General features: G+C 48.8%; 2 protein-coding genes across 9 annotated transcripts; one reads left to right on the forward strand and one right to left on the reverse strand.

The window, feature by feature from the left end:
• LOC119138510 (nebulin-related anchoring protein) lies at window positions 1–10610 on the forward strand. 3 transcript variants are annotated; one of them, XM_037278592.1, is made up of 44 exons: window positions 1–252; window positions 440–534; window positions 611–698; window positions 1563–1667; window positions 1828–1920; window positions 1985–2092; window positions 2159–2263; window positions 2334–2441; window positions 2516–2623; window positions 2713–2820; window positions 2954–3070; window positions 3237–3341; window positions 3407–3511; window positions 3583–3687; window positions 3767–3865; window positions 3927–4031; window positions 4104–4211; window positions 4283–4390; window positions 4462–4659; window positions 4739–4843; window positions 4922–5020; window positions 5080–5184; window positions 5268–5375; window positions 5438–5595; window positions 5688–5841; window positions 5914–6018; window positions 6084–6182; window positions 6254–6358; window positions 6424–6531; window positions 6601–6714; window positions 6783–6980; window positions 7048–7152; window positions 7228–7326; window positions 7381–7485; window positions 7545–7652; window positions 7728–8039; window positions 8099–8203; window positions 8274–8372; window positions 8431–8535; window positions 8604–8711; window positions 8804–9115; window positions 9187–9342; window positions 9405–9950; window positions 9989–10610. In XM_037278592.1, the coding sequence occupies exons 1-43, from the start codon at window positions 187–189 to the stop codon at window positions 9702–9704; spliced, it is 5406 nt and encodes a 1801-aa protein (XP_037134487.1). In that variant the 5' UTR covers window positions 1–186; the 3' UTR covers window positions 9705–9950; window positions 9989–10610. The 3 variants fall into 3 exon arrangements, with proteins under 3 accessions (XP_037134487.1, XP_037134489.1, XP_037134488.1); XM_037278593.1 differs by lacking the exon at window positions 1563–1667 and having other exon boundaries at window positions 2–252; XM_037278594.1 differs by lacking the exons at window positions 6084–6182; window positions 6254–6358.
• Window positions 10456–27731, reverse strand: LOC119138511 (dynamin binding protein). Of its 6 annotated transcripts, XM_037278596.1 has the most exons (19): window positions 27396–27731; window positions 26838–26929; window positions 25023–25177; window positions 24762–24884; window positions 21693–23723; window positions 14650–14858; window positions 14475–14574; window positions 14256–14403; window positions 13804–13821; window positions 13238–13437; window positions 13046–13176; window positions 12867–12971; window positions 12670–12798; window positions 12267–12602; window positions 11987–12196; window positions 11711–11909; window positions 11063–11613; window positions 10788–11000; window positions 10456–10564 (listed from the first exon to the last, which is right to left on the reverse strand). In XM_037278596.1, exons 3-18 carry the CDS (start codon window positions 25165–25167, stop codon window positions 10815–10817), a joined length of 4821 nt encoding a protein of 1606 aa, XP_037134491.1. In that variant the 5' UTR covers window positions 25168–25177; window positions 26838–26929; window positions 27396–27731; the 3' UTR covers window positions 10456–10564; window positions 10788–10814. The 6 variants fall into 6 exon arrangements, with proteins under 6 accessions (XP_037134491.1, XP_037134490.1, XP_037134492.1 ...); XM_037278595.1 differs by having other exon boundaries at window positions 10456–11000; XM_037278597.1 differs by lacking the exon at window positions 13804–13821 and having other exon boundaries at window positions 10456–11000.
• Window positions 27732–27803: the final 72 nt, after the last annotated feature.

The following is a 27803-nucleotide window of genomic DNA, read 5'->3' on the forward strand; positions in this document are numbered from 1 at the left end:
GGCATGCTTTGTGACAACACGGGAGGGAGGGGTGGTCCATCATGGGACACGGTGTCAAGTAGGAGACCGCAGTGGCGCAGTCTCAGAACTAAGTTTACCACCGGGGGAGAAACACAAGCGAGGGATTGCCCGTTAGTCGACTGAAGTTTTGATTTTTCAGGGGGAGGTTAAGAGAGAGGATTCAAAATGCAATCTTGTGCAAGGTGCGGCTTTGTGGTGTACCCGGCGGAGAAGATCAACTGCATTGATCAGGTATTACAAGCAAGCCTGTAATGTATTGTTTTACTTTCATTAAATGTGGCACAAATTAAAGCTGATACTTTAATTTGGCAAAATAGACATTGTTTTAAGCCGCGGTGGGCAACCTGCGGCCCATATATGGGCTGTGATGGCATTATGAGTACATGATGAACTAGTCATTTGATTTTTTTTTTGGCAGAACTGGCACAAAGCATGTTTTCACTGCGACATCTGTAAAATGGTGCTGACGGCCAATAACTTTGTCAGCCACAAGAAGAGGCCTTACTGCTCAGTGTGAGTACTTTTGCCTATTGAATTTTTTGTGTGTTTTTGCACAAAAAGTCCAAAAGTGTGTATTTCTCGGCTACAGGCATAACCCGAGGAATAACACCTTCACCAGCGTGTATGAGACGCCCATCAACATCACCGCCAAAAAGCAAAGCAAGGCCAGCAGTGAGGTAAGATGATGTCATAGTGGCTTGAGGACACAAGCTACTGTCTTTGTAAGGTATTTGGAACATGACACAGGTGGCCGCTATGTTTCCCTCGGGCAGTTGTTGCCAGATTTAACCGCAAAAGCCGAAATTTGGTGGTCAGGTTACTTCCTTTTTTTCTTTTTAAAAAGCCCACCTTTTCCCAGAAAGGCTGTGAGTTTGCAGTGACGCTAGCCTCATGGAATGGAGAGTGCGCCTCAGGTTATTTCGGTGCTTCGTCCTCGTCGCCGAGCAGCTTTATGCCTCAGCCGGCTAAAATTAAACTGCAAAAAAGCTTCCTCTTCTCCACCTGTTCTCGTCTGTTGGATTTCGTCTGCGTCTCAAAGTCCACGCGAGACTCCAGGCTTATATTAGCAGCAGGCTTGCGAGCTCATAAGCTACTGATAGATGCACCCAGACAGACTGAGGTCTTCACACATGATGATATCTGATCTGATCGTTGACTTGTGATCAAATCTTGCTTTTGCTCGCATGGCCCAACCTGGTTTTCTTTTTTAACACAATTTGTTATCATTGGCTGAGACTAAAATGTTTACGGCTGAAATCTACAGAGACCTTGATACCATGATGCATTTTTTCTATGGACTAAAAACAGAAGAGGACCTAATACAGAACTCTGTGGGACTCCACAGATAATCTCGCATCATTGGTGCAAATGTTCTCTGATTTCACACTGCATTTGCAACGCTAAGTCCTTAAAGCAGCTCATCTGGTAACTTCAAATCATATTTTAGAACTGCCATTAGAGTAGGCACATGTCCAGTGTTGCGCTTGTGCAAACCTGCGCTGGTCTTGGCTTAACGTTTTGACGTCTATATGCATTTGTAGCTGAAGTATCGCGAGGATGGCGAACGTTTTATGTCGACCTTCCACTATGACATGAAGTCCATGGAGCTGGAGAGGGCTCGTCTAGCCAGTCAGATGGCCGGTCAGGTGAGCTCCAAAGCAGAGCCAAAAAAAAGGACTTCCAGTTAACACTTGATTGGTTATACTCAACTCAGAATCGTTGCCCTCAATGCTCCGAAAAACAAGAAGATCTTTTGTACCCCAAGTCTGATGACTCAGCTTTTGAATACATTTTGCATCCAAACAGTCCTTCAAGTCTCAGTCTGAGTTCTCCCAGCAACAGACTTGGTACAACCAGGAGATGGTGACCATGTCGCAAGCTCAGACAAACCTCAGTGACGTGAGTTGCCTTTTCGCAACATGAGTTGGCGAAATGTTTTTTTTTAAAGTATTCTTGATGACAGGTCAAGTTCATGGAGGAATACGAGCAGACCAAAGGCAAAGGCAGCTTCCCTGCCCTGATCACACCAGGATACCAAACAGCCAAAACCGCCAACACCCTTGCAAGCAACGTAAGGGAACGCCTTACCACATCATTAAGTGGCCATATTGAACTTTTGCTGCTTTGTCCCTAACAGCTTGAATACAAGAAAGGCCACGAGGAGAGAATTTCAAAATACACAGCCTTCGTGGACCCCCCGGAGGTGCTCCTGGCGAAGAAACAAGGGCAGATTGTCAGCGATGTGAGTCATTGACTTTGTATTGCGAGCTAAAATTAATACATGAGGCCGATATATTATCTTTTTTTTGCAGTACGCCTACACGGAGGAGTACGAGCAGCGCAAAGGCAAAGGCAGCTTCCCCGCACATCTCACGCCTGGATATAAAATGTCAAAAAAGGCTTCCGAGCAGGCCAGCAACGTAAGTAACTATCAGTATCTGAACTTTTAAGTACTTTCCCCAAAGTTAATTGATTTCTCTGCGCTTGGCGGCAGATAAAGTATCGTCACGTATACGAGCAGGAGATAAAGGGCAAAGCCAGCGCCGAAGCGGCGGCCGCGGAAATGGCCTTCGCCAGAGAGAATGCAGAGAAATTCAGCCAGGTTGCTCATTTTTTTGGGCTTTGTGACAGTTCTGCAACTAGAAGGACCACAATCCAAACTAAGGAATTGCATATTTCATCTTTTTGTAGATCGCCTACACCGAAGAATATGAGCAGCAACGGGGCAAAGGAAGCTTCCCCGCCATGATAACGCCCGGCTATCACCTGGCCAAGAAGGCTCAAGAAAATGCAAGCGATGTAAGTAGAAAAGTTTTTGGTTTTGGTTGTAGCTGGAATTTGGATTCGTAGAAGTTGTGTGACGAAATTTAGAGTCAGGATCAGTTGAAACTGATTGTAAAGAATCACTTTCCTTCACCTGCTTGTCTTGCAGGTGAAATACAGAAAAGATTTAAATAAAATGAAGGGTCCGTCGCATTACCACAACCTGACTTCGGAAGACAACCTGGCCTTGATGAACGCCCGGAAGATCAACAAGCTTGTCAGTGAGGTGAGCCGGTCACTCGGCTTCACGCCAGCACAAAATGTTTGGCATCCCTGACATGCCGCGGCGGATGACTCCGATGATATCACCACACGACCTCTGACTCTATTCTGAACAGTGAACATTTTGTTACCAAGTTGCATGTGAGCGTATTGTGTGTACTGCCCAACAGGTCGAGTACAGAAAAGACTTGGAGAACAGCAAAGGTCACAGCATCGATTTTTGCAAGACACCCCAATTTCAAAATGCTGCCAAAGTGGCCAAGTTCACCAGTGATGTAAGTTTCCAGCAACTATAAATTCACTGTGATGATAATCAAAATAACTTTTTTTTTTGTACAAGAACAAATACAAAGAGAAGTACATCGATATGAAGGGCCACTACGAAGGCTCGGGAATCGACAAGAGGACCATGCACGCCATGAAAGCCCGGACGCTGGCCAGTGATGTAAGCCTTGGCATTTATTGACCATAAAATTCCAGCTTGGAGTGAGTCACGTGCTCTCTGATGTCATTCAGATTTCATACAAGCAAGGTCACGATCAAGATCAAACCGAGTACACCTACCAAGCCACGCTGACACCGGGCTACCGCTGCCAACGGAAGCTGGACCCGCTTAAAGACGTGAGTTCGGATTCCTGAGCTCAATGAGTCATTGAGGGACTCACTCAGTCAAAGTTCTGTTTTGGTTCCACCTCCGCAGAAGAACTACAGGCAGCACATTGACCAAGTCAAGTACAGCCCAGTAGCGGACACGCCCGAGATCCTCCTGGCGAGGAAAAACGCTCAACTTATCAGCAATGTGAGTGGGACGCATGATCTTGACGTTTGGAGAGCACTGAAATGCTTTTTTTTCTTCTCAGCTAAATTATAAAGCAGACTACGAGAAGACCAAGCACCTGTACACACTTCACGAGGACCTGCCTCAAATTAAAAAGGCCAAAGACAATGCAGTTTTGTGTAGTGATGTAAGTAGGCACCCAATTTTTAGGTAGATCCAGTTTTTTTGTTTGCGATACTTCACACCACTCTCAATCCAGATTAAATACAAGGAAGCCTGGGAGAAGACAAAATCCAAAGCGTGTGACATCGGTGTGGACGACCTCAGCGTCAAGGCGGCGAAGGCTTCCCGAGACCTCGCCAGCGATGTGAGAAAAGCCACAAAATGATTTGCAATATATGACAAAACAAGTCACGATGAACGTCATGTTTTTTTTAGCTTAAATATAAAGAGAACTATCTGAAGAACAAGGAATTGGCCGTGGGCGTCAACGTGAGCGACTCCAAGACTTTACATTCGCTTCAGGTGGCCAAGATGCACAACGACGTAAGTCATCCCGAGCAACCTGACTCACGTGACTGTTTAGGAATTCCCTCACACTTATGCTTCTCCTACAGATTGCGTACAAGAAGGACTCCAAGGAGAACCAAAGCCGCTACAGACTGAACATGGACATGGTCAACCTAAGTCACGCCAAAAAGGCCCAAGCTCTGGCCAGCGACCTGGAATACCGTACCAGGCTGCACGACTACACTGTCATGGCTGATGACATGAAGGTCCAGCAAGCCAAGAAGGCCTATTCCCTGCAGAGTGAGGTGAGAATACCATTGTGGTCCATAGGCAACCATATGAGATCTTTGAAACCACCATTTATTTTTCTCTTCTGTTCATCAGAACCAGTACCGCTCAGACTTGAACTGGATGAAAGGAGTGAGCTGGGAGACTGAAGGTTGCCTCAACATCACCCAGGCCAAGAAAGCTGGAGATCTGCTCAGTGACGTCAGTTGTCCATCATGTGTTTAATGAAAAAAAAAAACTCTGGATTAGGTGACATATTGTAACTGGCATCTTTTGCAGAATAAATATCGGCAGAAGGTGGATCGCATCAAGTTCACCCAAGTGGCGGACAATCTGTCCATCCAACATGCCAAGAAGAGCCAGGAACTGCAGAGCGATGTAAGGTCATTGTGTTCTTGCTGAAGCTCAACTTTGGTTCATTCAATTGTTCTTATTAGGTGGCGTACAAAGCAAACACGGAGCAGATGATCCATCAGTACACCATGAGCAAGGATGAGCCGCTTTTCAGACAAGCAAAGGCAAACGCTGATCTTCTCAGTGCGGTGAGTTGACTACAACAAATCGCATTAGAATTAAAAATCTGCAGATTCCGCATCTTAACGTTCATCTCGCTGCTTCTACTTAGAAAGTCTACAAAAGTCAATGGGAGAAACAGCGGGAAAAGGGTTTCGAGCTCCGACTGGACGCACTTTCCATTCTCACCGCCAGAGCTAAGAGGGACTTGGCCAGTGATGTGAGTTTTGACACATTCGGAACTTACGTCAGGACCAGGACCAAAAGCCGTCCATGTTGCAGGTCAAATACAAAGAGCAATATGAGAAAACTAAAGGCAAGGTGATCGGAATCAAATCGGTCAGCGACGACTCTCAGATGGCTCACTCGGCTTTGGCCACCAAACTCCAGAGTGGTCGCGACTACAGGAAGAACTATGAAGACACCAAGACTCAATTCAAGTGAGTCCATCAACTGTGAAATAATATGTCTAAGTCATCAATAGCTAAATGGAAGTGCAATGCTAGAACCTGGAGCTGTATCTCTCCTCCAGTGTTTCTCTGGACATGCTGAACATCAGCCAGGCCAAGAAGGCCCAAGACTTGGCAGCTGACTACAACTACAGAACATACCTGCACGAGTACACCACCTTGCCAAGTGACATCAACGTGGCCTGGGCAAAGAAAGCCTACGGACTGCAGAGCGACGTCAGTCCCGTGGAAACTCACGTTATTGTCCCGTCCACCATTTTGGAGAATCACAAGTATGTGTGTTTTTAGAAACTGTACCGCTCCGATCTGAACTGGATGAAGGGTGTCGGCTGGGAGGCCTCCAAGTCTTTGGATGCCCAGCAGGCCAAAAAAGCCGGAGAGGTTCTGAGCGAGGTAACGTCTGACAGTGAGGAGAAATTGAAGCCATGTAGTCACACCGTGATTTAAATCTTCTTTAGAAAAAATATCGGCAGAATGTGAGCGACCTGAAGTTTACAAGTGTTGAAGACACACCAGAGATGGTCCAGGCCAAACTCAGCAACAAACTGGCCATTGACGTGAGTACTTACGACATCACCGGAGATGTTGTGATCACTTGGTAGGCTAACGTCGTTTTTTTTTTTTACAGAGGTTGTACAGAGAGAAGGGCGAAAACATGAAGCATATCTACACCCTCAACGAGGAGCTGCCTGAGTTTGTGCAGGCCAAGATCAACGCCTTGAACCTGAGTGAGGTAAAGACGGCAAAAAGGAAATCCGTTCCGGCTCGATCCGACATGTTCAAACTGTTCCACAACAGAGTCGTTACAAGGAATCTTGGACTAAACTACGTGACGGAGGCTATAAACTGCGTCTGGATGCGATTCCGTTCCAATCGGCTAAAGCGTCAGCTGACATACTCAGCGATGTGAGTAGACGAGGGCGACTTTAACATCAAAATCCTCATAAATGGAATGAAATATTTGTGTCATCATAGCAAAAATACAAAGAAGAGTTTGAGAAGACCAAAGGGAAGATGATTGGACTGAAAGGGATGCACGACGACATCAACATATCTCACTCCGTCCACGCTAACAAGCTGCAAAGCGACGTAGGTGCTTTGTCTCCTTCGTCCGATATCGACCTTGTTAAAAGCACATTTTCCCTTCCACCACCCAGATTACGTACAAGAAGGAGTCTGCCAGCCAGCGTTACAAGCACCACCTGCCGATGGATATGATGGAGGTGACCCACGCCAAGAAGGCCCAGTCTTTGGCCAGCGACCAGGACTACAGGCTCTTCTTACACGAGTACACGTCTCTGCCGGACGACATGAAGGTCCAGGCGGCTAAGAAGGCGTACGCTCTGCAGAGCGAGGTAAGGTTGGCGTACTCGACACTTCGACGACGCAAGAACTATGGAACGCTTTTATCTTCTGTTGCAGCGGATCTATCGATCTGACCTCAATTACCTGCGGGGTGCCGCATGGATCGCAACTGGGGCCCTGCAAATTGAGGGCTCCAGGAAAGCTACTGACCTTATCAGTGATGTAAGACTCATTATTTCTACTACCTACCAATCTTCCTAACTCCCTAAAAACCTTTCAAAATGTCTCCTGCCTCAGAGAAAGTATCGCCAGCATCCATACAACTTCAGGCACACTTCCGTGGCAGACTCCCCTGACATGGTCCACGCCAAATTCAGTGGACTGATCACAAATGAGGTGAGTGATTATTTTCCCTCAATGTGATCATCGCTGAGCTAGCATCTCTCCTAGCGTCTGTACAAAGAGAAAGGAGTGAGCGACCAGCACAGCTACACCATCACGGCAGACAGACCGGAGATCACTCAAGCTAAGATCAACGCGGCTAACTTTAGTGAGGTAAGACCGGGTCCTTGGATGTTCACTGGTGGACGTTTTACACCAAATGGTTTCTTCAGATCCGATACAGAGACTCCTGGCACAATCTGAGGGCTCAGGGCTACAAGCTGACCATGCAGGACATCCCGTTCCAGGCAGCCAAGAGCTCCACGGGCATTGCCAGTGATGTGAGATGATTCATTACGGACATAAGCGTGCACTTTCAAGTCAACGACGGTCAATTTTTATCTTCTTCTCGGCAGTACAAATACAAACACAACCACCTGATGGAAAAAGGAAAGCACATCGGCGCACAGAGCGTTTCGGACGACACGTACCTGCTGCACTACATGCAGGCCAACCGTCTGGCCAGCGATCAGGAGTACCGCAAGGACGCCCTGACGACCAGCGGACACTACCACCTGACACCTGACATGGTCCACTTAGTCACGGCCAAGAACGCTCAAGCTCTGGCCAGCGAGCAGGACTACAGGAAGAGGCTTCACGAGTACACCGTGCTTCCCGACGACATGAAGGTCAAGTGGGCCAAGAAGGCCTACGACCTGCAGAGTGAGGTGAGGCCAGGCCAATGAGGGCTAGAGAATGCAAAAACTCATAATTGCTTCCCGTCTAGACACTGTACAAGTCGGACCTGAACTTCATGAAGGGCGTGGCGTGGGACGGAGTGGGGGCACCACAGCTGGAGTCGGCTAAGAAGGCTGGGAAGCTTATTAGTGATGTGAGCACTTTCGAATTGAAAAAGAACAGCAAGGCACAAACCTGAATGATGTCGTTATTTCGTCACGCAGAAGCGATACCGCCAACTGCCAGACAGCTTCAGGTTCACCTCGGTGACCGACTCCCCAGATATGGTCCACGCCAAGACCAGCTACCAACAGTGCAGCGAGGTAACAAAAACAAAATCGGCAATCACCTTCAGACACACCATTCTGCTTCCCCGTGCAGAGGTTGTACAAATCGGGACGGAACGACGACATGAACAAGTACACCTTACATCCAGATGATCCCGACTTTGTCCGAGCCAGGATGAACGCCCGGCACATTAGCGACGTAAGATCCGCTAAGAACCTGCACGTACGAGAAGTTCATTTATAGTAAATGTTTCCTCTCTGGTGCAGAAAGTATACAAGGCCTCCGGGGAGCAGATGAAGATGCTGGGCTACGACTTAAGGCTGGACGCCATCCCCTTCCAAACTGCAAAGGCCTCCAGAGAAATTGCCAGTGATGTGAGTGCTTTTGGAAAAGAAGCTCCCAAAAGTCTTCAAGGAACAACATAGTAAATAAAAATATCACCCATGATGATTTGGTCCTGGCCTAGGTGCTCTACAAGGACTCTCACTTGCGCGAGAAGGGCCAGCAGGTGGGGCTGCGCTGCGTGGAGGACGACCCGAAAATGATGCACCAGCTGGCGGCCAGCAAGCTCCAGAGCAACCTGGAGTACAAGCGGCAGTCCAAGGAGGAACGCTCCAACTACAAGATCCACGCCGACCAGCCCGAGTTCCTGCTGGCCAAGAAGAGCCAGGCTCAAGCCAGCGACCTGACGTACCGAAGCAAGCTCCACGACTACACGTGTGACTCGGAGCAGCTCAACGTCAAGCACGCCAAGCAGGCCTACAAGCTGCAGAGCGACGTAAGGCGTGACGTTCTCGGTTCGGAACCTTTTGCTGGAAGCTTGAGGTGCCGTTGTGACGGGCGTTGCAGGTGAACTACAAGTCGGACTTGAACCGAATGAGGGGAGCGGGCTGGACCCCGCCCGGTTCCCACAAGGTGGAGCTCGCTCGCCGGGCTGCTGAGCTGGGCCTGGCTGAGGGCGTGACCACGGATGAGGCCATCGCCAAGTACCAGCGAATGATAATGGTGAGACCAAATCTGTCGAGGAAGACACAAATGGATTCCTACCAACCTTTGTTATGTTACAGTTTCACTACCAGCAGAGGATGGGAGAGCAGCAGCAACAAGAACAAGAACAACATACGTCCGAACAAGTGGAGACCAGCGAGAAGATCCAACAAGGCGTCAACATGGACGCCACGGAGGTGCTTCACGTCAACAGGACCAAGACTTACCAGACGGTGCAAAAGAAGATCACCACCACAAGTAGCAGCAGCAGCAGTGCCACTTTCAAATCCATGGAGAAGAAATCCAGCAGCACCTCGTCGGCCGCCCACCAAAACACGCTCAAGACGTCCGGTCAGGCCAAAGCCATCAAAGACGCTTAAGAGGTTTTGGAGAACTGATGCTAGACGGATGGATGATTAGTGAAGGATGGAAGCATGTTGAATGAAGACAGCAAAACACGGTGGCTTTATATGGAAAAATGGAAGTGATTTATTATTCATAAATTTTTTTATTGATTAGCATAAGTAAAACCACCACTGTGTTGGAATCCAAAATGGTGGCATTGAACGGAACAGACATGTGACATGAAAGATTATTGTTTGCATTTGGGATTTAATAACAACTTTGTATTCTTAGCTTGGTTTGATGATGTCGTCCGAGCGAGGCATCGACCGGAAGACTGGCAGGTTCAGCTTTTGCGACGCGAAAACTCAAAGCTGGCCTTGGAGTAAATGCTCCATTTTACTGCTTTCAAAATATTTTTTTTTCCCCTCAACCAAATTGATTTTTAAAGCGGTCGAAATGGGTTGTTTTCATTTGTTGCCTGAATGTAAGCAGTTGGAGCCCCATGTTAGAAAAGAAGCATAAAATAAATCCAATAAATCCAAAAAATATTTTTCAATTGTTTTAATCAAAAAGCTGTGATATTCCATGCACCCTTAAAAAAACACTGGGTTACAAAAACAAAAAAAAATCGCACGACCCGGGGAATTGGATTAATTCGACCCAACTTCCAGGGTGGCTTCAATTTTTATCCTTGTTTTGAAGGGTGTATTCAGTATTACATACAATATGTACACGTAGAGCAAATATTCTCCCGCTTTATAAATGTTTTTTTTTTTTTTACCTCCGTTTTTACCTTGTCTTCATTTCACAGTGTCAATGAGTGCTGTTTGGAAATCACACAACACGCCAAACTCTCCTCAAACTGGAAGTTCACTCCTTAAGTGCTTGATTGTTCCTATGAAGCCAAATGGAGAAAGTGCAATGAACACAGTGATCGGGTTAATTAAAAAAAAAAAAAAAAATCCTTGTCTGCTTTCAGGCTTCCCCGATGTGCTAATACTGGATGAATAATCCACATTTCTTTATGGAAAGTAAAAAAAAAAAAAAATCTATAAATATAGGCATCTGAGAATAGGAGCAAAAAGTCAGTCACTCCAAAAAAGATCCGCTTGTCTCACCGCCGTGTCACAAGCAGCGGGCGGTGCTCAGGTGTATTCTGATTTGCGGATGTAATTAGAAGGCACGTAGCCTCGTCGGCCGCCGGCCTCGCCGAGCCACCACTCGCCGTTGCCGTTCATGTCCTGGAACTCCAGAATGCGTAGCCGCTGGTTGGCCGAAATGCTCAGTTCGTTGGCGCAGCGAGCGCTGAAGGAGTACAGGGCAAAGTAGATCTGGAAAGTAGCGGTGACTCGTTAGTGCGCTGAAATATTTGCCTAGCTCCGACCAAGCTCACCTGGTGTCGGTCCGATTCGGCATCCTGCTCAGACTCGGGCTCGCTGAAGTCGTCGAGAGCGTAGGCGGACTTTTTGTGCCCGCCGCCGTTCCTCCACCGGTGAGAATCTTTGTCGCCGTGGCTCTGCTGCGAGCCGTCTCTGTGCGAGGAATAAGAGTCCGTCTCCGAGCGGTCGCTCAGGCTGGCGTGGGCGGCGTCGTACGAGTCCCGGCAGTGACCCGAGCGCTGGTGGGAGGACTCCGCGGTCCTGTGGCCGTCCTTGCGGTTGGAGGGATCCCGCGGCGAGGAGTCGAGGTGAGGCCCACGAGACGGGGCGGAGTCCAGAGACGGCTGCGGGGACGAGTGGCTTTGGGATTGCGTGGTGGAGAAGCTGACGGCCGCCGTTTCCTGGTTGAAGATTAGCGTGCTGTTGCTGTTCTGCCGCGAGAAAACGGGCGAGGAGCCGCCGTAGCCCGACTCGTTGGACGACTGACTCTCGATGGACACGTCCGACTGGCTCCTGCGCGGGTTGTAGGGTTTGAGGAAGGAGCTGTACACGAAGCCCTTGGAGACTGCGGATGGATAAAAGCAGAAGCTTAAAAGGCACGTCGACCAAATACCTGGATCGGATCAGCGATTGGACCATTTGTGTTGAAAGTTGAAACATACCGCCTTTATCAACCAGCCAGCGATTGTTGCTCCCCATGGGGTCCTGCTGTTTGATGATGCCCACCAGGTCCCCCTCCAGGATGGACACATCCAGATCCTGGGCCGCATTGAAGTTCCTCTCAGCCTGGAAGAGTTTGCCAGGACCAAAGCGCGTCATCAGAGCCGCTCGATGCTCATCCGTCTGCAAGATGCAGTTGGGCTGCGCGGGGAAGCACAACGGCCGAGAGGGTGAGACCTGAACCAGAATGGAGTTGAGGTGCAGATGTTTGAACTCACAGGTCCTTGGAGTTGCTTTTTGGAGCTCTGCTTCTCCAGCGTTTTCTTATTGGGGGGATTGTTTGCCGAGGCGGTGACGACGGTGGTTGTGGTGGCTGGCGGCAGGTTTTCAGGGCAGAAGCTGAAGCTCTGCAGAAGCTGGAGAACGCGACCGTACTCGTCTTGGAACTGGGCTACCAAGTTTCCCTCGGTGCCGACCTTGCGAGCAAACTAGCGGAAACCCAGAGTTGAAGGAATTCTGCAGAAATCGCCGATACCAAGCCCACTGAATTATACTCACGACTTGCAGAAGAGGTTTCAGCTCTCCGAGCGTCGTCTTCATGAAGTCTTTCTGGGCTTGAGCGAAGGCCTTCACGCAGCCGGTGAAGAGCTCCTCGGCAGCGTTGTGGAACTTTGGGAGCTCGTCCAGAAGTTGGGCGTTGAGCGCCTCGTAGTTGCTGCGCGCCACCTGCAGCTCATCCTGGACCCGGCGGTCCTTCAAGCGCTCGGCGCGCTCCTTGCAGTTGTCGTAGTCCAGCAGCTTGTCGAAACGCTTCTGGACCAGCTTGTGAGGCCCGGCGAACATGAGCAGCAGCTGGGTCAGCGGGTTGATGACCAAAGCTTCTGTGCGTTCCTTCTGCTCAACCAAAAGGAGAACAAGTTGTATAAAAAAAAAATCCAGAAATTGCAATCAATTTACTTACAAATTGGGTGAACTGTTGGTCGCTGATGCAGCGATGGGCTCTCTGGAAGCGCTCCGGGTCGGGGACGTTTCGCTCCGTGTAGATGTCGCAGAAGCTGATGGCCGCCAGCACCTTCACCGAGGCCGATTCCTGCGGACCGTTCGAGACCGTCAGAACCGTAAAACCCGCGGGAGAGCCGGGCCGAAACGAAAGTATACCCTGATGTGCTGCAGGTATAAGGAAATATCCCGGATGAAAGATTTGATGAGTCGCTCCTGCAGCCGGAAGCGCTTTTCGGCCTCGTCGAACGCCTCGTCTTTAATCTGAGAAGAAGCGAGGGAGGTTTTTAGAGTCCTGACACCGAAACTCAAGCGGCGGGAAAACCTGGATTTTGTACCTGGGGTGAAATTCCCGTCAGGTGCTTGATGTGACTGCTGACACGGTTGGACTTCTTGATGATGGAATGCATGCTGAGTTTGGAGATCTTGTCGATGAACGTGTCCTCGTCGCTCTTCCTGTACTTCACCACTGAGGATGGCGAGAGATGAATGTCATGATCCAATTTCACGGTGCAAAATGAAATCCTCACCGAGGTCTTTGCGCCGTTTGTACTCGTTGATGTTGACGTTGATTTCCTTGACGGCCTGCAGGGCCTGAGCGAGCTGGGGCCGGTCGTGGTGGCTTTCGGGCGTGGCCCCCAGCAGCTCCATGAGCAGCAGCGGGTAGCGCATGACCCGCTGCACCGGTTTGATGAGGAAAGAACCCAAATTGATGTAGTTGGTTTTGCCCCTGAACAAAAGCAAAGGCGGACAAAACGGATCAGCTGCTGACCGAACGTGATGACATCATCAAAGCAAACTAAAAAAAAAAAATTGCCCAACACCATCAACAGGACAAAAAAAGCTCAACTTGCAAACAAAAGCACCGAAGCTGCCGCGTCTTGTTATTGCGTTTTTAGTCCACATGATGGCGTTAGTTTCCCCGTTCCCAGACCGGCCGTCTCATTCAAAGCCTACATGCAAAACACCAATCTCGACCCGAGGAGAGGAACGACGACACACACACACACGGGCCAAACACACACAGGTCAATCAAAGGGTGTTAGCGCTCAGGATGATTGACATGCTCATGGCAACACTCTTTGTAGACACTTACCAGTCTCGATATATGGCCCTGCGGGGTTGAGGGGGGCGACAAGAAATTACACCATTGGTGAGCTTGTGAATGTTTACATCTATGTCAGCAACAACTAAACAAAAGCCGGCAATGATTTCCGGTTTCGAGACCAACCCTGTATGTATCAATCAACTTGTCGTGAGTGACTCACTGCTGGCCAAACAGGTGTAACAAGGTAGGGCGCATTCTTTAACTTTGAGCTTTGGTTTGGGTGATTGAGCGAATCCGAAAGTCGGAAGGCGTCTTTACAGGAAGTTTATTTATCCACTTTTGTGGTGGCTCATAACAAAGACATCAAATAAATATTACTAACTAAACTCGTAGGTGTGGATTAACATGACAATAGAAAATAAAAATTCAATTTTTGGTATCGTCTTGCCAAATGTAGGTCAAATTAGTTTTGGGTCTGATTTTCCAACAACTTTCCTCACCTGAGCCTCTCCAGACACTCCAAAACGTGCCGTTGGATATTTTCGTCTTTCTCGTAGCTTTCCAGCAGCGAGATGGCCTCGTCGTGGTTCTGGCAGTAGACGTTGTACACCGCCTCCAGCTCCGCTTTAAAGTCAACGAAGACTTTTCCTGGAGAGTCGCAAGACGGGAAGAGCTCAAGTGGGATTTTCTTCCGCGCAAGCTTTGTAAGGCGGACGTACCGATGGAGTCGGTTTCCTCCAACGTTTCAAAGAGCCGCTGCGACAGATCGATCACAGAGTTGATGTTGCCGAAAAGGCCGTCAAAGTCCACGTTGTTCACCTTCAGACAAAAAAACGACCATCACTATTGCGTCACTTGAAGCGCACGATCAACATCACAGGCCGAGGCGTCTACCTGCTTCTTCTGCAGAGGCTCAACGATCTCCACCACGCACATTTGCAGGTCCTTGATGTAGTCCTTCTCCGTCTGCAGGAGCTCCTCAATCACCTTGGATCGCTTCTCCAGCATCCTCAGCTCGGGGTCCTCGGTGTCGGCGGCGGGCGTGGCGTCGCCGGCCGAGGCGGGCTTTGAGAGTTTGGGCTGCGACGACAACTGCGTCATCTCTGAGAAGAGCAAAAAGGAACATTGAGCGACACATCACAAAACAAAATATTTAAAAGATACAGAAATTAAAATATCTATCAAATGGTCTCAAAAGTCAATTTGTAACCGCCCCAGGACAGTTTTTTGTTTCCTTCCCGGCATGACCTCACTTGTGGCTTCACCTTCACGTGATTGAACTAAAGCTGGGCTCAGGGGAGCTTTGCTCCACCAGCGCCATCCGTCCACTAGTTCACCGAGCCAAGCGTCCCCGATGACAAAGCAGTCGGCTAATGGCTTTGCGCTAAGCGGACAACAAGAGTGGCAAAACAAAAGGCTGCGCGTATAATTGGAATCAACCGGTCTCACGTTTTGAGGTGACCCACTTTTATCAAGCGACACTTTTATTTGCTCCGCCATGTGGAATCAAAAGGCTCCTGACACACATATTTGCATTTGCACAATGCAGAAGCAGGATTGCTTCCAAAAATACTTGCAGATGCAAAAAAAATGATAGAAAGTGAAGACCGGCCACTACATTAGGTACATTAGGGATCTAATGCACAAGCTCCATCAAAATTCCGCTACAATATTGTGAAGATTGAGTTTCACAAAACTCAACAATTGAAAGACTCTTTTTGTAAAGACATGATGAAGATTCACCCACCTGCTGCTGCAAACAACTTTCTTCCATCAAGCAAGCCTGCACGACCCCCTCCCACTCCTCTTTCCCTTTTCAAACAAAACCAGCCATTTTAAGACTGGTTGTCCGGCTCACACGGCCGCCCGTCCAATGTGTGCACTCGCCATTCCACAGCTCCAATTACCATGAGAAAGAATTGCAAGGCACCATGATTGCACGCACCAGAGATGACAACGACCCCTGGGCGGAGCATAAAAGCTGGAAGTGGATCACGTTGACTACAGGTTGTTTTGCGACTTGTTTTGTTTTGGTTTTCAGCGTGCATTTTTTTTTTTAAAGCTCCTACTTGCATCAATAAACTATGCTAATGTAAAGTAGCGTGCTAGATTAATGGGTGGAATCCGGGTCCAGGTCTTGGATGGAACCATTTGATGTTTTCACAGCTCCACCTCAGAGAGATATGCCAAAACTCCACATGAAATCCTGAACGCAGTTTAACTCATAACGGGAGACTTTGAAACGTGATGCAGCCAATCAAAATCGAGACTTGAGGTCAAAGCATGCGAGTGTGCTTGTTCACGGGAGAATGCACAGTTGCCCCCGGCAACAAGGCCAGCAGGAGGGCATGGGGGCCGCCTCAGTTTTTGGGGAGGCAGTGATTTGGCTTCCAGCAATAACATCGATTTTTTTTTTAATTTAGAAGGGCATGATCTTACTTGAGCGAAACCTCACGGAAACTCAAGCGAGTTCCAACTTGCAATAAGGTACCGGAATGTCCCACCAACACGCTCCTTTGGTCGAGGGAAGCTGCCACACAAGCTCCCGCTTATCTCCAAAGGTCAAACGTTAAAGGGCCGCATTCCAGCGAGTGGTCAGATCTCACAATCGGCTCAGTTGTCGTCAACAAACGCACGACGTTGTTCTATTATTGTCAATAGAAAATATAGAAAAAAAATTCACGAATGGCGTTGAAGATTAACTTCTGGTCAAAGGTCAGTAGCGCTTGTTATTGAAACTCACGCTCTCATAAAGTGGCGTCACGCTGACTCACGCTAACTTGTGTTGTCGAGACTTTGAAACAATGTTGTGCTACGACTTGAAATATGGTCTCGAGATTTGCACACTCAATTAACAACCCCCCCCCCACGCGGTCAATGGCGAAGATTGTTAAGGGATTAGCGAGGACCACACGGCATATGCTGCTCCATCATCACGTCATGACACTATGGCCAGAGACACTAAAAAGTCTCAGAATTGTGTGCCTTGTTTGTGTACGGGGGTAGTAAAAGTTTACACACCCCTGCCAGCTTTTGGTGATTTACAAAATGAGACCAAGAACTCGCTAAACGTTTTCCGACACGCAATCAAATACAAACCTCCTGACGGGGCTGAAACACTAACAGGATTAGTGCATGCCGGTGTTTTGAAAAATGGCCACAACGCTATCAGCCTCACAACGAAGGAGTCAGGAGCAGCACTAGCCGCTGCCTGGCTCCAGACAGACGGACCCCCGCCATCCACTCGCCATGCTGACGCTAGGGATTAATAGCCGGGCGCCTGAAAGGGGGCTGCCTCGCCGACTGTGTGTACGGCCGTGAGTCTTGGTGACAGGGGGAGGGGCCTCCGTGGTGGTAGTGGTGTTAAGGGGGGCGGGGGGCGCCACCTGCTTCTTCTCAGACACAATACACTCAAGTCAGAGTTTGGCTCTCTCACACACATGACTTTCCAATGTTTTTGGCTTAACCATTTGTCAGGTCTCAGTTAGACTCAAATCAGATCTTAGACTCCATTCCTTCCTATTACTCATCAACAAAATAACCTGAAGATCATTTACATGTGAATAAAGTTCATGTTGACAGATTGGTGTCAGTGTACCGAGTGTCCCTATCTTGATTGAAAAGGCAAAGCAGCCTTTTATGGTTTGCTTCAACTAAACAGACTCGTTACGTATGAAGACTTTTTTAGCAAACATGTCTCCAGGGACAATGACAACAAAAACCAAGAAGCCGCAAAACCCGTTCCGCAAGACCGGAGACTGAAGAAAATGCTCTCTTCCTGTGGGACGCCCAATCCTTATGTGCTTACAAACATGGAGAGACATCTTGATGTAATCAATGATAATCTGGCTACTTTGGGTTTGAAAGTTCAGGCTGGAGGTCACATGTGATATGAAAAGGGACTTGAATGGCACTCTAGAAAGCAGAAAGTACATTTGGTCACATGACAAGATCCAGGTCTTTACCGTGGTTGGGCTTCCTCATAGTGGCGAAGGCTGATTTTCCCAGGGAGCTGGGAGCCGTCTTCCTGTAGAAGCTATTGCGATCTAGAGAGCCCACATAAACGGGCTTCCGACCCCGCTTGGGTCCGCCGTTCCCGGCGCTCGACTCGTATCCTTTTTCCGTCTCCTCGCTGCGCCCGTAGACGACGGGATCCTCAAAGGAACGCATCCGCCTGAGCGCCAGCTTCTTGTTTTGCTCTTCCACCCATTCCTCACAATGCGTCTTGCGTTGTTGTTCTTTGGGGTATTCCTCGTGATGCGAATCCACAGATGAAGAACGCAAATCTCGATATTTGTCTCTGGGTTTGTGGTAGGGTCGTCCTTCGTCTCTGCGCTCGTAGGGTTCCGTTTCTGTCCGGTTGCCACGGTAATCATTCTCGGAATCGTAGGAGTCCTGGCGCTCATAGTCGTCTTTCTCCCTCCGTCTGTGGTGGTCGTAGTACTCGGCATCACCTGCATCTTTGTACCGATAGTAGCGCTCCCTCTGTTTGGCACTGCTGCATTCGTCTAATTCAGAGTCACATTGGTCGCCTTGTCTATTCGAGTAGTTGTCTTCATTTATCCGGTTGTAGACTTCTTTGTCTCTGTAACTATGCTCTCTGCGGTCGTAGTCGTCCTCCGAACGCCATTCACGGTACTTATCTTTGTATTTTCGCTCCCTATAGCGGTCTTCCTCTCTGTATTGGTCTTTGTCCCTAGAGCGTTTAGTATCGTAATAGTCCCAGTCTTGGGCATAATACCGATCGTCTCTACGAGTGTCGTCTCTGCGAGGATCGTCTCTGCGAGGGTCGTCTCTCCGAGGATCGTCTCTGCGAGGGTCGTCCCTGCGAGGGTCGTCCCTGCGAGGGTCGTCCCTGCGAGGGTCGTCCCTGCGAGGGTCGTCCCTGCGAGGGTCGTCCCTGCGAGGGTCGTCCCTGCGAGGATCGTCTCTGCGAGGATCGTCTCTGCGAGGATCGTCTCTACGATCGTAGTCTCTACAAGAATAGTTTCTGCGATCGTCGTCACGGTAGTCTTCGTATTCATCGTCGTACCTGTCATGTTCCTTGGGGTCACGTTTACGATGTCTCCTCTCGTCATAATATTGTCTGTCGTCGTCGTAGCGGTCGTGATTTCTTCGGTCGTAATTATCCCTGTACTTGTATTTTTCCGTCGAGTCATAGTCCTCGGATTCTCTGTGACTCCTGTGGCTGTAACCGTCAGAGTTACGTTGGCTGTCTCGACTTCTATTGTCCCGTTTCCTATCTTCATCCAATTTGGCGTAGCCCTCGTGGCTCCTGCTGTCCTTTTCTAATGGCACCTGCTCGTAATCCTCCGGGCCTTGGTAGAAGCAATGTTTGCCGTTCCATTCCGATATCCTCACATCAAGGTGACCGTCTTGTGAACCTGGATGGTAGTAAACATTCTGCCCTTGACACCTCCTGTCTTTATAAGGTGACTTCTGCTGGTCATCATATTCCCAGCTTGTTTGGTTGCCCTGGCCCTGGTGGTCCCATTGCACAGGCCACGGAGCGGCCACATGCACAGTACCTGGCACGGGCCCCCCTGCAACAATCGGGACAGGCATCATCCCGGCTTGCATTGGCATCGGAACTGGGTTACCTGGCACTGCTACCATCATGGCTTGCTGCGGGAGTCCAGCAGGAGCGACCCCATAGCCGGGATACACAACCTGTTGCTGCTGAAGCTGGTGGAGTTGCTGTAAATGTTGAAGATGGGCCACTCGCTCTCTTTCCTTAGCCCATCCAGCATCCCCCAGCTCTTCCACGCTCTTCCCCCTCCTTACCGGGGCCCCAGGAGCGAAGTTCCAGTCCACGGGAGCAAACATGACCGGGTTTCCATAAACCGTTGGGCTCTTCATGTTCTGTTGTTTAAATGAGCCTCCCAGAGCTGTGATCTTCAAAGCGATTGATTCCTTTGCCCCTTTGATTCTGGCATTCCTTCACAAAGCGCCGTAAAAGACTCCACCTGTCAGGCATTTTGTTGAGCAACTATGTCCCACTTGTTTTTCTTTGCCTTCTCTGCATGGCCTCAGCAGGAGCGCCCGGGCCAAGCACCTCCCAGCTCTCGGCGTAACTGAATCATCCCCTCCCTGCTGTCATCTCAGCGAATTGTTGCAGGCAGGAGGGGGTGGCGGTGCTTGAAGGAGGGGCCTCCTTGGGTTAATGATTTCAGTCTAGTCACATGAGTAGAGGATCAGCCTAGTAGCCACTCCCATTGTTTCAAGTGCTACTACTGCCGCTTGCAGGAAAACACTGTCCCTGAGGACAAGTCTTTGACGAGAGACAAATTCCACATTATAACTCCGTAAAACCGCATTGACATAGTGAAGTTTTTTTTTCCTGTGCAATGAACAATCCGCCATCCTTTATCCTGTTTGCTTAGTTGTGCAATTTCCTGCTCACCAGATCAATGCTGTCTGTGGTACCGACACGGATAGGCCTCAAGGATAAAACGAAAACTCCACTTGGACTTGTGTGGAACAAAGTAATTGTTTTTAAACACAAAGAAAGTAAGCAATTAATAGGTCAGACCATTAGCTTGAAAAGTTGAAACCCGAGTGCACAATGAGCTATTGTAAAACACTGTCCGCACTCTTCCAGCTCAAACTTTGATGTGGGGAAAAAACTGGGGCCTCTTCATGAATATACACCCCCCCCCACACACACACACTCTCAATCTCATCTCTCCATGCGAGAGGCAAGGAGTGGTTCAAACCCAACACAAATAAACGGGAAACTAAGTACCCATGGGACAGTGTCAATTTACTAGCAATTTCAAAAATCTCAAGGGTGATAAGAAACTGGCAATTCTTTCGTGATGACAAATTGTCTTATAAATAGAAACATTTTCACCGAGACTCATTATGAGATGTTTCACAGGGTATTAATGAGGGGGGGGGGGGGAACTCTACTTGCGTGAGACAGATTTAATTACTATCAGATCTAAATCAGGACCGAAACTGCTTTTTGTGTAACACAACATTCCTATAGGGGAGTGCTCATGCAAATGAAGTTGTAGTAAAAAGGAATACGATCATGTATCAAACTGTCCGACGTCTTTAAGTGTCCTATTATGTTTGGTTAACTGGAGTTGCCAAAGGACCCTGAGAACGGCGTCGGTGTCATGGAAGCCGAGAGGGGAGCGTTTTAATAGTGGGGGTCTAAAGAATTAAAGATCTTAAACACACACACACAAAAAAATCTAAACAAAGGTTGTTAGTTTCATCTTGCTATGTTTTTTTTTTTTTAAGCTGCCATTGTTTCCCGAAATGTTTTGATCCACGCCCCGCATGGAAAAACACACTCTTGGAGTGTGTGCACGACAAACACGTTGGCCGCTACAAAGATGAGACAACACGCCTTTCTGTAAAGTGAGCACGAAATGGGGAACGCAACGCGACTATTATAGTACAATGAAAGCGGATGTGGGGAGGCGTTACGAGATGTTATTATTTACAGGAAGGTGTGAGAATTCCGCTCCAGTGACGAGTGAATGCAAATTATGTGGACGCTTAGCTTGTTGCCCTCTAGCAAATTCCTGCCCTTGACAGACAATGGCAGTCCTGTAAAATAAGACTTTAAGATCCAACACGAGAATTGTAACAAGTTTGCAAGTTCCTGTCATTATCTGAGAAAGTAAAAAATGATATGAAACATTTGAAGAGTGCTCTGAGCTCCGTCCAACATTCTCCATCCTACCCGCCAATCTGCTGGATGTGACCTCCTCAGAAGAGAGTCCAAAGAGGTGAGCCAGGGGCCGCGTTATGGGGGGGGGGCCCAGACTTTCACAATCTGGTACCTAGGTGACAACACGTGGGTCTGCCTCATGAGAAGCCAGTTTTCCTCAAGAGGCAGCCACGAGACCTCTAACTGCATCTACATTAGGACTATCGATTTTTTTTTGCAAAGAAGGTTCAAAGTTCATGGCTTCACTTACCTTGCAACTGTTGCTGCTCCAAGGCCAGCGTCTCCAGCGTGTAGTTGCAGAACTCCAGGTTCTCCATGAGCTGCACGCGGGCCGTCTCCTCCTCTTCCTCCTCCAGCAGGGCCCTGAGTTCCTCGGCGGTGCGCGCATACACGTCCATGTCGTTCTCCACCTCTTGTAGCCGTAGCAACAGCTCGCTCTGCCGTTGGCTCTCCAGCTCCAGCTCCGGATCTTTCCCGTCTTCCGGTTGGACTTCGTGTTCCTGGGTGGCCGTGAAGTCACTGAGATCCGCTTGCTCGTCATTTATTTGGTCAAAGCTTGGCTCGTGAGGGGCAAAGAAGATGGAGGTGTTGTGGTGGGAAGAGTTGGCGGAGGGTCTCGGGGTCGGCGGAGGACGACGGGGAGCAGGGCGGGCCGGTCGACTCGCGGGGCGCACCGCTTGCGGACGAGGAGGCGGCGGGCGAAGGGTCCTGCGTCTCTCTAACGATGAGGAGGCAGAGTCGGAACCCGGCGAATGCAAAGACCCCCGGATGATGTCGCTCTCGTCGTTGTAGCCCAGAATGGAGAAGTGTCTGGAGATGTGCGATTGCTCCACCGAGGCGCCGCTGTCGCTGCACGGCGACGTGAGGCTTTTCTCAAATTCAAAAAGCTGCTGCGACAGTTTGGCTTCCAAGTCGCCGGCCGATGTCAGCAAAGCATCCAAGGTGAAGGACGACGGCAAGAAGCCGTTGGAGCCCGAGCGCACCTGCTGGGAACGACACGATTGGCTTTCGGCATCATTGGCGCTGGTCTTCTTCTGTTTATGGTTCTCCACGATGCTCATCAAGGCTTGTCCGAGCGTTGCGCTTCGGCTACAGTTGCCATTCCCGGTGGGCCCGTGGCGGTTTTGGCTGTCTTTGGACCAACCAGAATGAGTGCTAGGTAGAGTTAGACTATGAGAAGATTTAGGTTGAGGTCGGCCGGTTCCGTTAGCGTAGCTTCTCTGATTTCCGTTCGTGTAGTTGGTCTGCTTTGCGTCGACGCGATTCGTTTGGCTACGTGCGGGCAAGCTCGGTCGCGGAGGTGGGAGTCTGGGTCTCGTCGGTGGCATGGATTTGGGTCTCTGCGGTCTCGGGTGCGATGGGCCCACAGGAACCAGATCGCTCTGCCTTCTGTTTTCATTTGGAGCAGCGTCGCTCTTGTTTGCACTTTGCCATCTCTGCTGCTCGTTCTTCTCAAAGTAGTCCAGGTCCCATATCGTGTGATCTTCACAAGCGGTCGGATCGGGGTCGTTCCCGTCGGACCACGACGGATCTGAGCTGTAGTCAAAAGCGTCCTCCTGTTTCGGTTCGTCGTGTTTTGTTTCCTCTGCCATTTTCAGATCGGGCCTTTCGATTTTGACAAAACGATGAGGGAAGATACCACGGCGTCCTCTCAGCTCTCCCTCCAGCCAGCCATCTTCCATGGTGTTCGCAACACGAATGCGGTCGCCCACATCAAAGTCCAACTCACCGGGCTCCATGGCGCGGAATTCATAGAGCGCCACTCCGTAGACGGCACCTTCCTCCTCTTCGTCGTCTTCTCGGGGAGACTCTTCCTGCTCCTCAACCTGCTCATCTTCGACGGCGTCTTCTTCGCTGGCCTGCGCTGCATCATTGCTGAAATACTGGCAATGCTGGAGCTCCTGAGGTGATCGCAGAGGACTCAGGAGCTCCACAAACCCCTCCGGGAAGATCCCCCTGCTGCCGTCGAGCTCACCTTCGAACCAACCCGGCTCGGGCAGTCCGGTGATGATGATCAAGTCGCCCTCGCGGAAGTCCAGCTCCTCGTTGAGCTGCGCGTGGAGACTCATGAGAGCCCGGGCCTGGCCCAGGGCGTGCGCCGGGAGGTCGGCGGCGTGAGCCTGGGCCGAGCGCGCCGAGAGCTGCCGGGAGCGGCACGAGAGGTTCAGCTCCTTGACGCAAGAGGCGGGGAAGACACCGCGGGCCCCCCGGTCGTCACAGCCGCAAAGCCAAGACTCTCCAGACTCCATGGAGTCCCCCGTTTCCCCAACTACCACATCCCCTGAGGAGACACGGAGTGAACATGACTTGGATCTACAACAATAACGCATTTGATCTCATGACAACATGAATGAATTAAAAAATCTAATCTTTGAATTCTTCATAAACGGCAGTGTCTGCCAGTCATAGCACAAATAGGATCTTAAAGATGGTGAGTATAAATTTATATATGCTCCGATTTTCAAGAGTGTTGGGGATTTGTGGAATGACCAGCTAGAAGTTATGGGGGGGGGTCACATTCCAAAGTTTATGCAGCTCCACCTCCCCATTGTGTCGCTGAGCAAAACTGGGACAAGGCCAACAGGAGCGTGGAAATTCCTACAGGAAATAAACACGCCGCAGACAGCCAGTGTGGATGCTTTCCTATTATGGAGGAAATGTCCTTGGCTTTATCCATTGAAAACAACATATGCAAAGTCTCTATACTATTGTGTGACACTTCTGTACTAGGAAAAGAACTTTGACTAAAACTTGGAAGAGGTTTTACCAGTGTGAAGGACTTTAGCCAACGTCATTGTCTTTAGTCCTGAGCGTGTTGGCATAAGAATGACGCACACAAAATAAATTCTTCATGAATAACACAGCTCATGTCATCAGAGGAACTTAAAAATAAAGACAGGTGAGTGCACTAGTTTTAGTTAAGCATCTGAGGACATCTAGTGGGAGGTTTGGGGAAGTAGCCTGACTCCACAGAGGATGCTAATGCATTCATTGACAAAAGAGCACTACACGCATATTGGCCAAAAATTGGCTACCATGATATAAAAAAGAAAAAAAAAAGAAAAAGCGCTACAAAGGCTAAAAGAAAAAAAAAACCACTTCGATCTACAAATGAACAAATTGTTTACCTGGGTGCAGAGACATCGTTTTTAGGCTAAGCCAGAAAACAACATTCATTGGATATCACTTCACAGTACGACGACCAAAAATGTTTCTTCCAACTCTTCTTCAGATGTGGGATATTTATATTATTGCACTTTTACTTTTTTTGCATGATGAGAATGATTCCAAATCAAATGCTACCATTTTGATTCCTTACCTCTCTTTAGGGCAAGACTCCCTTGTTGCGTGGAGCAAAAATCATTAATGCACACGTAGAGTCGATCTTCGGGCTTGGAAGTGGGTATGGTAACCTCTTCCACAAAGGTGCTGGGAAACTGACCTGAAGATAGCACATAGAGGGGGGAAAACCAAACTTCCTCAGTTTTCATGATCTTTAGTCATACTCGTCATATTTTAAGCAAATCTACATTTCCCCTTTGCGTCGTCCTCCATGCCCAATCGCTGAAAGCGTCCTTACCGGTGACGCCATCTTTGTTGCCGAGCAACCAGAAGTCATCCACCACGCCGAGCACCTCGATAACATCGCCGGTGAAGAGGGGCAGCTCCTCGGAGACGCTGGGAAGGAACTCAAAGACGGCGCGCACCAGCGATCCCGCTTCCATCACTCATAACCTGCAAGGACAGTGCACGTTTTTGAAATACAGCTGACATCTGCACAAAAACAATTCTTGCCAGAGAACCTGTGACGCCTAAACGTGTCCTGGCAGGCACCAAATTTATGAGCAAGACTTTCAAATGGAAGGGAGTGTACGACAAGTTGTAACATTTCTGTCCACGTGCCTGACGTGTCAAAATCCATGACACAGAGTGCAAATATTTAGGCGGTGCCGTTAGTTCATGTGCAGCATTTTTCAATCGGCAAAAAAACGGTTCTCGCTCACCTGCTGCAGCCGCTTTCCGCCGGCTAATCCAGAGATCTACATGCGGCCAGACAAGCTCCTTATTGTTATTTATGGGCCCGGGTGAGTGTGTCACGGCGTTGCCTGGTGACTTTTACGCTAGGCCCGGGAAAATAACGCCGCAAGCCGTGCATTCGGGCACTTTTTAGCTTATACAGACACTCAACTTGTGTCAGATGCTTCTGACTCATCTATTAGTAATCAGATGAAGGCCAGATTTGTTTGGATTGAAGATAAATAAAGGGAACATAGAAACCCAGTTCAAAGACAAAACAATCGCGCCAATTTGCTTTACTGTGAAAGCTCGGCATGTGATGGTAAAATGAGGTGTGTCTCCTCTAGCGCCTACAAGGTCCTGATAAGGGGATGAACTTTGCTCATTTGAGCGTATCCTGGTTCTTGCAAGATGAGGGAAGAAATATTTGTTCAAAATGGAGCGAAAGGTCATTGTGGGTCACTCTACGGCAACAGCTGACACACAGTCGACGGTGGACACACAACTCCTGGCCCATTCATCCCTAATCCGGTCCGCAGACTGGCATGCACACACGCCTATGTCCTGGCAGAAGATGCTGGATATGTTTTGATGCCAATTGCGGCCAGCTCATTCAGACTGCTGAGTCAGGGGGAATTCAATACAATACCCAAACAGTGCCGGTGGACAGTTCTGGATATTAAAAAAAAAAGTTGTCTCGTCATCTTCACTCAGCTTTGTTGGGAAAATGGAAAAAGTAGAATTAGGCGTGGTGAGTCATCAGCGAAAGCAAGCTCAATTCCAAAACTTGCATTAATTTATTCCCAATGGTGTATTCCAGCTTTATGAATCATTCTGTTGGGTGCCTAGCTGGAAAAAAAAAACAGCACGTAGGAGGAAAACTAAGGGTGTGTTCATTTGGGGAAAAAAAAAAAAGGATTTTTGTAATTTCAACACACCATATTTATATTTGGTGAGGAAAGGTCAGGGCATTCCACAGGAGAATGCCAGAATCGTGCACACTCCTCTTTCCCAAGCACGTGTTGAATATAAATGACAGCCAGACCTTTGAATAAACATGAGAACAGCTCGGATGTCTGTGCTCGCTCGCATCACCTCGGAAACGAGGGGGGGGATTGTTTTTGAAAAAAAAGAAAAAAAAAAAGAAAGCATGGAGGGTTTTCTTTGAGGGAGTTGCCCGGGACTACGGCGCACCCTTAAACACAGCCGAGGCCCTAATAGGTAGCATATGAGCCATTACGTAACTCATCTCCACAAGACTGCGGAAACGCCATCCATCCAGAAGGAGAAAATGTATATATAGAACAATAGAACAAGAGTGGCTCTGAATAATTAAAAGCTGGCAGGCGCCAAATACGGCAGCATGACCATCGCTCACCTCAGTTGACAACAGCACTGATAGCAGCTTGCACAGACAACACAGGAGAGGTTGCCAGGTAGTCACACCTATGCAAATGCTGGAGGTCAAACCTTCAAAAACTAGCACAGACGTTTTTATTTTCACACTTGTACATCATTTTTATTGTATTGGCGCCATACTATGTGCAGGCTGTGGGAAAGTGGAAATAATTTAACTTATTTAGAGTAGCTATTGCCAATTAGTCCAACTGTGCCTTCCTTTCACCGAAATGGGAAAAATCCATTTTTTGTTTTCCTTTATGTCACCGTCATATAGTGACACCCAGAACCATTTCAATATATGTCCACTAGAGGGCAGACGGCGCACGATTACTCTGTATACATCGGGTTTCAGTACATTTTTCATATCTTAATATGTGCCGAGAGTCAGGAAAGGTTGAGAAAAACTGATGTTGACTGCCAACTTAGTTGTGATTGTTGTTATGATGCGCGCACGTGTGTTATTGCTAACGGACACACACCAAGACACATTTGTAATATCACAAAATAAGTAATAGCATGGAAAAAAAATAATCACCTATTCGGGTGATCGAAGTCCAGCTGTAATCGGCAACTTTCAAGATCCAAGTAGACCCACGAGAAGCAACTTTTTCTCGGGTCCGCTGATGTGTTGGCACTCGTGTCTTCCCGATGAAACGACTACAGCGCGCATAGATTGAAAACAATCATCATAAAGCGAAAGGATGCGCTATTCTTTTGGAGTATAAGAAACATGTCGGCGCAGTCCGTGTGTTTCAGCCATTTCAGCTGTCATCTGATCAGACGTCAGAAGTGCTGGAAGGGGAGTAGAGCTTTTTGCGAGTCTCCTCTCCATGCCTTCACTCAACACAAACAGACCACCCTACTTTTTCCAAAGAGCTCCCGTTAGGTGCCCCACATCGATGCCTGACTGAAAAGGTGGGAAAGTCGATTTTTTTTGCCCCCC

The sequence above is a fragment of the Syngnathus acus genome, chromosome 19 (assembly GCF_901709675.1).
Source record: "Syngnathus acus chromosome 19, fSynAcu1.2, whole genome shotgun sequence".
Classification (NCBI taxonomy): Eukaryota; Metazoa; Chordata; class Actinopteri; order Syngnathiformes; family Syngnathidae; genus Syngnathus; species Syngnathus acus.